The sequence below is a fragment of the Nanorana parkeri genome, unplaced genomic scaffold (genome assembly GCF_000935625.1).
Source record: "Nanorana parkeri isolate BGI_ZX_2015 unplaced genomic scaffold, ASM93562v1 scaffold1415, whole genome shotgun sequence".
NCBI lineage: Eukaryota > Metazoa > Chordata > Amphibia > Anura > Dicroglossidae > Nanorana > Nanorana parkeri.
In genome coordinates this window covers 87,547-96,519 of record NW_017307683.1, presented here as the reverse complement: position 1 = coordinate 96,519, position 8,973 = coordinate 87,547, and the positions used below count along the sequence as shown (strand labels likewise).

General features: G+C 47.6%; 1 protein-coding gene across 1 annotated transcript in view; it reads left to right on the top strand.

The window, feature by feature from the left end:
* Window positions 1-4,941: 4,941 nt before the first annotated feature.
* UNC45A (unc-45 myosin chaperone A) overlaps window positions 4,942-8,973 on the top strand; it is a 24,520-nt gene continuing 20,488 nt past the window's right edge. The window contains exons 1-2 of the mRNA XM_018569873.1: window positions 4,942-5,056; window positions 7,795-7,953. Coding sequence (XP_018425375.1) covers window positions 5,033-5,056; window positions 7,795-7,953 — 183 coding nt within the window. The 5' untranslated portion in view covers window positions 4,942-5,032. The remainder of the gene's footprint in view (window positions 5,057-7,794; window positions 7,954-8,973) is intronic.

Here is an 8,973-nt window from a genome sequence, read left to right as displayed (position 1 = left end):
CTACCTTCCAGTTTGACAGATTGTATATAGTTTCTTCTCTGGTATATGGACATTGTAATAGGACTCTTAGTATATTGGAGTCAGTGATCCCAATGGCACCACTGATCCCCTATCTCTATAGTCTAACCCTTTACAGATGCCATTAACATTCAAATATGTCAGGAAAAATATAGTTGTAAATTGTAAATCTGTATATTTCATAGTTCCTCCGATACGTCTACTCTGTGTATAAATATGGGGAATGCAGAATCATTTTCAGAAATATAGAAAGCCTGAAGAAGGGATCTAAGGCCTCTGTAAGCTGCATCTTTAATAAGTTAAGTTATCCAGTACAGGGGGTCTCTTCAACTCTAAACTTTCTGCATGAATTAATGGCTGACCCAGTACAATATTCTACTATGGCCGGCTGTGATATGTGGAACAGTCCATGATAGTGTCTTATATTTCAATAATATGGCACTTACCTGATTCGTCATCTTCCTTCTACGTACTGGATAAACAGGGGCAAATTCTGCAGAGAACTGCCCAGATGCCCCACACAATTGCACAATTGTAACAAAATAATCAAAGTTTGTGTCCTGAGAAGCCTCATTACATCTTGGTGACATCAGTGACACTCTATAGGCTCAATTCATAAAGCCAATACACCAGAAGGTGCTTTTTTTCCCCCCTGTGTGACAGTGACTGTTACTTTCAGCTCAGTTCAGCAAAATGTGAAATTGGCAGTCACATGTCTGCACATAAAGATCCTTATCCTTGTGCTAAAGCTATTGGGCCTTATGTGTATTACATGTGACAATCAGGACAAGGATAGGAAGATAAAGCCATTGGCATAGAATGTAGCCTGGTGGCTGAGCCCCCATGACTCTGTGCTGCAAGAACACACTAATTGGGATGACTCGGTGTGTCAGTCATTGACAAACTTTCATTGAACTGATTCAAAGTGGAACGGAGTGAGACCGGATTTTTCTTTTACTTTAGACCAGTGAATGCACTGAAATTGTTCTAATTGGCTGGGGCTGTTTAAGGGAACCCAGGCTGGTAACCTTATGTATGGCTGATGCAAGTTGCTCAAGGTCCAATGCATGTCCATACTGTATAAATAAGGAGTAAAGTAGTATCCTTACTAGGGATGCACCGATACCGGTATTTTGGTACCGAGTACGAGTACCGATAAAAAAAATTTCGGTACTCGCCGATAGTAATTACTGAGTACCGGAAGTCCCATTCAGGAAGCCAGGTGGCGTGTAATGACTCGGCACCTGGCTTCCTGATTAGCCGGGCAGCATGTAAAGACTCGCCACCCGGCTTCCCGATTAACAAGAAAGTCCCCTCTTACCTTTGTGTGTCCAGCCTGTCACCCCAGGGGCCTCTCCAGCCAGAACGCGGAGCTGTCTGGCCGGCCAATCAGGAAGTCGGGCGCCGTGTAATGACGCGACGGCCTGCTGTCTGATTGGCCGGGAGGCCGGCTCCATGCTCCCTCGTCATGAGATCTTAGTTTAAAATGGCTTTCAGTGCATTCCAGGGTGTTTGCATGCGTTTTTGATGCATTTGCATGCGTTCCAGAGCAGGTAAAATAGGGCCTGCTGCAGTTTTTTTACCTGCTCTGGAACGGAATGTGAACTGGAGCTAAAAATACCATTGGAATACGTTGGACGCAGTTTTGCTCCGGTCTGTAACTGCTCTGCTCCTGGAACGTGCTTGGTGTGAAATCAAAAGTGGCAGAGAATTCCTACCTGAACGGAGGAGGGAGCAACTCCAGAAGGGGTTAAAGATAACTGAGACGTGCTGAAATACAGGCAGGAGGCAGTTTTCAGGACTATCTGTTCACTCTGATAAAATAAAAAGTTTTGTATTCATGAAAACAGGCCAGGATCTGTAATTAAGGAGATTCCCAACTTATTTTCACAAATTAACTACCGTATTTTGCGCTCCATAACACACACCTGACCATAAGATGCACCTAGGGAGGGTAGGGTTCTGTGTAGTTCCTCACAGCTGAGACCTCGGTTCCCCACAGCTATCACAGCCCTCTCAGGCTGCACACTGTGTGCAGCCTGTGTGCAGTGTGCAGCCTGAGAGGGCTGTGATAGCTGCTGGGGGCTCGATATTGAGAGAGGAACGGACATCCCACGGCGTTGACCGGGGAATACAATACTCTTGAATCTACTTCCAATCATTTACTAGCACTGGTTATCTCCGTCATCTCTTAATTCGGTCTGCCTCTGCTGGGGTTCAGGGCCTCCACCCTTCCTTCTTCCCTCTCCCTTGCCCCCCTCTCTATGCTCCTATACTCACCATCTCACTGTCTGAGCCGCGTCAAACCATTGGGACGCACACAGACTCCAAGGACAACCTCCCTCTCCTTCTCCTGAAGAAGCGCTATTTAGCGCGAAACGTCACGTTGAGAAAACCAAGCTCCTCCAACATTATTCTGTCATACCAATCATGTATTTTGTCAATGAATTTTCTGTCTGTCATGTTAATCAATCATGTCTCATTTTATAATTTTCTGAGTGTAATCTCATGTATGAAGAACCTAATCATTGTGGAGTGAGCTTATAGGGGAATCATGTCAATTTTATGAAATTATCTTCACTTTTTTAATTATATTAAATAAAATAATATTTTTCTAAACAACGTTTGGTCTGAAAGTTGTCAGCTGCCCAAAAAACCCCAGCTTTCTATTTTGTGCCATAATGGAAACCAGTGGGATTTTGAAGGCAGGCTTTGACTATTGGGAAAACTCTACCCATCCACTGTCAGAGGGTGGTGGGGGCAGGGGGGTTAAGTGAAGATAGGTGAAGGCTTCCACTTTATCTGAAACTAAATTTAGGGCGTACCTGTGCTTCTTTTTAATGATTTATTTTGTAATTTAAATATTCCCTCGTTGGGGTGGAGTGGGGCCCCATTACCATACTCTGGGTAATGATTCTCACTGTTGTGGTGTATGTGTATAGGCCAATGTAGTTGGATCTGTATGTGCGATCTGTAAGTTATCGAAATTAATCGATTAAAAAAAAATTCAATTGATCGAACACGAAAATTTTAATCAGTACCAGCCCTAGCAAATATATATATATATATTTTAACTAAAATCAGTGCAAAATAATAATCAAAATATAACTGGTGACAACAAAGACTATGGATCAAAATTGCAATAATTTTGATCAACAAGATAATAATAAAAATAAAACCACAGGATATAAATTCAAATCTTAAAGAAACAAAACAAAATAACTCCTGGAATGCAATTAATAACTTCTCAGTAGCTAAATAGAATGTGACAAAATAATGTGCAGATTCAATACGTGACCTCTCCCAGCCAAACAGATGTTCACAAGCTCACATTTCTACTGCGCATGAACTAACGCATAATACTATGCACAGGACTGGCGATCAGCCAAGAATCTATTTAACGTAAAGATAAACTTCCACTAAATGATGTTATTTTTATGTAAACCACATAAACCATCGACTAGAAACTGAAATCGCTTGTAATAGCCAATAGCAAACTGGCTCCTGCATCGGCCCTCTGCTACTGTCAGTCAGCAGAGCAGGACCTGATGGAGTACTTCAGGTCCCCCTCTGCTGATTGACAGCAGCAGTGGGCAGGTGCAATAGCTGGTCTGCTATTGGCTATTGCAAATTGAAATAGCCAATAGCAATCCAGCCTATTTATTCCTATGCTGTTTTTGTGTTTTTTTTCTGACTGACGGTGACTGGAGAGCCAAGGTTGCCTACCCCTGTGCTAGACAGAGAGAGTAAACCTTTCCGGGAGAAAATGTCCGGGAGCCGCCATACAATAGCGGGAGACTCCCGGAACGTCCGGGAGAGTTGGGATGTCTGCTTACACCGGACCTGTGGTCAGGTGCAAGGCTTTAGCCAATCAGGGCTCACAAGGCACTGTGCAGTGCGCAGTGCCTTGTGGGGAGCTCGGCGGGATATTCGCCGATGTTATATACATCGCTGATGATATATATTATACAGTCACTCCATATACCACACATATCAAATACACTGCAGGATGGATTTATCAAAGCTGGAGCAGAGAAAATCTGGAGCAGTTGCCCAGGGCAACCGATCAGCCTCTCTTCAGTTTGTTTAGTTAAGATTTGAAAATGAAAGAGAGAAGCTGATTGGTTGGCCTAGGCAATTGCTCCAGATTTTGTCTGCACCAGTTTTGATAAATCCCACTTTTCAGTAAAGCGCTGCATGACGGAATAAACATCAGTCAAAGTACGGCAGCGCTGAATACTGAAAAATGGCCTGGCCAGGAAGGGGGTGAAACACTATGGCCTTCAAGTATTTAACCATTTGCCAAAAAAAAAAAAGTCCCCGGATTTCATTTTAAACATCTGGTCATCTTACCCTGCGCCCTGAGAATGAGGCCTCAAGGGTTTCTGTAATAAATCTATAGCTATGAAGGATTTGTTTTGCTGTGATTTTGGTACTTTGAGAACCGTACCCCATCATATGAATCAGGTGATTAAACAGTGATGACACTTTCACTCATTTATACAGTGATGCTGATCACAACCAGCACAATTTCTAGCCAAATGTTTAATGAAAAAGCAACCGAGAGGTGAATTTATCTATTTAACTTGAGCAGACAGAATTCAGAGCAGTTTCCCATTGTAACAATCAACGTCTTTCATTTATAAAGCTTAATTTAACAAACTGAAGAGAGAAGCTGATTGGTTGTCAGGAGCAACTGCTCCGGATTCGGCCTGTGTTCTGTTACTTCTAACGAAACCGGAAGTCAGGTCATTGGAGATCTCGACGAGTTGGAACTTTCGATAGAACACTTGCTCTAGTTTTGTCTGTGCAGGGGGGGAGCGTTTCCTTGTGTATGATCAGAAGCACACACACAGCCATATTAGGTATAGGCTGGGCCGACTGGGCGCCCCTACGTCATCAGTGGGCGGAGCCAGGCGAGGAATGCGGCGAAGACAGCCGACTACACTCTACTGTACAGCCGGGGCGGCAGCTGGGAAACACCGCGGCTTGGACTGAGGCCTTCGTCCTGGAAATGGGAGAGACCGGCGTCGAGAAGGTCAGCGCTAAAGTGTGTCTGGGTTGTAGAAACGGATTTAATAGGCTATTGTGGCGGCATGAAGGGGCTGGGCACTGACACGATGCTGTTTGAATGATGTCCTTAGTACAGGGACTCTGTATTCATCGACAGAATGAGTCAGGTGTCGGGTGAATGAAATGGTGTCATGTGTCCCCTGAATATTTCATATCTTCTGTTCCCACAGAGCCCCGTCCGGACAGAATGACATGAGTCTGTGTCCAGACAAAACTTCTAGTCATGGAGGGTTGGAGCCTCTGCCATGTAAATATTGTGTCTGTGTCCCCATCGGGAGAGACTTCTCACTTCCTGTCCCAGCCAGCAGGACAGGGAATTCCCCCCCCCACCTGGACAAACCATAATATATTTATCATACACCTTATGACTAATTGAACAAGGGACATGTGATGGGAAAGCAGAGTGCTTATTGTCTATGTCCAGCCAAAACTTTTTTCTTAGCTTTGAGTACAGTGGGAAAGTGTTAGAACTCCTGTCATGCTTTTTCTGCTATGCAGTTTCCGTTGGAGAGATTTACCCCTACTTCCTGTCTGGCTGACATTTAGCCAGGCAGGAAGTGAGGGGAAAGCTCCAAGGGCAACACGGACAATAATGCTTTTTGCATTGGTGTCCCAGTTACAGATCTTCCTTCACTTTCTGTCTGGTGAAAACCATTGTCATCAGGAGAGGAAGTGAAACGAAATCTCTTAACAGAGACCCAGATAGCAATAAACACCTGACAGGGGTTCTAATCTTCTCCCACTCTATCCAAAGCTGTATGTCTTTATGTTTAAAATGTATGTCTGTATCTGAAATCGTGCGCATCTGTTTAATGGATGAGATTGGCCAGCTGGTTACCATTGATAAAATGGTAGAGATATGTGTCGGGGGTCACCATTGTCCTCCACTTAGGACTGTGAACTGCACAGGGAAGAGTTCTTCAGAGACACAAGCATTTTCCACCAAGATGGATGACAAGGCCAGGGAGTGCCCGGTACCAATTTACTAAGGATGCACCGAACTTTCTGCTGCTGAAACATTTCTGCCAAAAATGGTTTTATGGGCAAAATGGCAATATTACCAAAACAGCCAGAAATGTGGTGCATCCCGAGCTTCCCTCCTCCCCACTGGGTGCTGGTCTGTGTCCCTCCTAATTTCGCTGCGCTCCCCCGGCTGTGCAGGCAGTGGGGATCTGAGGGGACACAGAGCCGATCTAGCTGCCAACGCCCAGCAGGGAGAAGAGAAGGTGTCAGGAGGCTGAACAGTCCGGGAGAAGAGAACTGTCAGGATGCAGAGTGGGCTGGTGCGGGAGGAGAGAGCTGTCAGGATGCCGAGCGGGGTGGTGTGGGAGGAGAGAGCTGTCAGGATGCCGAGCGGGGGGGGGTGGGAGGAGAGAGCTGTCAGGATGCCGAGCGGGGGGGGGTGGGAGGAGAGAGCTGTCAGGATGCCGAGCGGGGGGGGGTGGGAGGAGAGAGCTGTCAGGATGCCGAGCGGGGGGGGGTGGGAGGAGAGAGCTGTCAGGATGCCGAGCGGGGGGGGGTGGGAGGAGAGAGCTGTCAGGATGCCGAGCGGGGGGGGGTGGGAGGAGAGAGCTGTCAGGATGCCGAGCGGGGGGGGGTGGGAGGAGAGAGCTGTCAGGATGCCGAGCGGGGGGGGGTGGGAGGAGAGAGCTGTCAGGATGCCGAGCGGGGGGGGGTGGGAGGAGAGAGCTGTCAGGATGCCGAGCGGGGGGGGGTGGGAGGAGAGAGCTGTCAGGATGCCGAGCGGGGGGGGGTGGGAGGAGAGAGCTGTCAGGATGCCGAGCGGGGGGGGGTGGGAGGAGAGAGCTGTCAGGATGCCGAGCGGGGGGGGGTGGGAGGAGAGAGCTGTCAGGATGCCGAGCGGGGGGGGGTGGGAGGAGAGAGCTGTCAGGATGCCGAGCGGGGGGGGGTGGGAGGAGAGAGCTGTCAGGATGCCGAGCGGGGGGGGGTGGGAGGAGAGAGCTGTCAGGATGCCGAGCGGGGGGGGGTGGGAGGAGAGAGCTGTCAGGATGCCGAGCGGGGGGGGGTGGGAGGAGAGAGCTGTCAGGATGCCGAGCGGGGGGGGGTGGGAGGAGAGAGCTGTCAGGATGCCGAGCGGGGTGGTGCGGGAGGAGAGAGCTGTCAGGATGCCAAGCGGGGTGGTGTTGGAGGAGAGAGCTGTCAGGATGCTGAGCGGGGTGGTGTGGGAGGAGAGAGCTGTCAGGAGGCTTACTGGGCTGGTATGTGAGGTGAGAGCTGTCAGGATGCCAAGCAGGCTGGTGCAGGAGAAGAGAGCTGTCAGGATACCGAGTGGGGTACTGTGGGAGAAGAGAGTTGCCAGGATGCCGAGCGGGGTGGTGTGGGAGGAGAGAACTGTCATGTTGTTTGCTGTATGGTTGAAGGTGACTCTGGTGATTTGTATGTGATCACCAGATCACGTGAGCACACACACACACACACACACACACACACACACACACAATAACCGGAGCAGCTCAAACTAATGAGTTATTATGCCATTAACCTCAGTTTGAAGACAATGAAATCATATCTTGCTCTTTCACATTGCAATGTTATGTTTCGGTACAGCCTGAGATACAGGAGCGCACTCTGAGATAACACTTTCTACCAACAAAAGGCATATTTCCTCACATTTTTTGCCATACCATCTATTAAAATGCGTGATTAGATGTTTAATAAATGTTTTTTGGGGGGTTTTTGCAGATGAATTCGGAAAATCTACGAGAAGATGGTAACAAGCACTTTAAATCTGGGAACTATGAAGCAGCAATATTGTGTTATACAAATGCAATCAAAATATCTAGCGATAAGCAGGATGCAGCGGTACTACACCGAAACCGAGCCGCCTGCCACCTGAAACTGGTGAGTTCAGAAGACCGGGTATTTCCAATCCATCCATTTCTTCATGAACTTCCAGAAGCTAGAAAGAATTAAAGCACAATGTTCCTTTTTGGTTTTGGCCAGGGATGGAGGAGTTATAAAGTAGCGTTGGGGACATTTTCCTTTACTTCCTATTGCTCACCTTGAGAGGAATTGAGTAAAATCTCTCCAAAAAGGTAAAACAGTAATAAAACATTTTAGTTGAGAAGGGTGAGAATCTCTGTCGTGTTCTTATTGCACTCTCCATCATTCCTGTGTGGGTGCCAGGAACAGGTAGTGAGGTGAAATCTCCCTAGGAGGGACACCAACAGCCTTAAAAAAAAAATCTGACGTAAAACCATTTTTATCTCAAATCAAAAAATACCTTTTGGCTGGACCTGCCCATTAACCCTTTCGCTGCTAGTGACGTATGCAGTGGGCCCCTCTACACAGCCTCCCGAACCTCTTGAACTCCGACAGTCAGCTTTACACTGGAAGCGATTCTGGCAGCTGAGTTGCCGCCAGAATCGCTTCCAGGGGCCGATGAAGACCGCGCAACCATTGTCTGGGCTGATTGCATCACTTCCGGCTTCTCGCTGTCATTCCTCTGCTATAGAAGCCGGGGAAGAAGCTGAAAAAGCACGATCTATGCTTAATGCAAAATACATTTGACAATCCCCCCCAAAAAATTAAATTCCATGCCCCCGAACATGTGCATACTAACGTAAACACGCATCGAGTGAGTCTACATATGAAAACGACAATCGCACTACACATGTAAGGTATTGTCGCGTGCACCTTTGGCCGGGAGAAGAGGAGGAACACAGGGCAAGTCAATGCATGCAGCCCAGCAGCATGCACCCGCACAGACTCCGCGGGACACCGAAGACGCAGCAGTCAGCGCAGGATCAGAGACCGGCACCAGCGCTGGATGGACTCCTGAAAACTACTGGAAAGAAGAAGATGATCGGATCAAGAGGCATCATTAAAGGTACGTTCTTAAAGCAGCATGGGGGGGGGGGG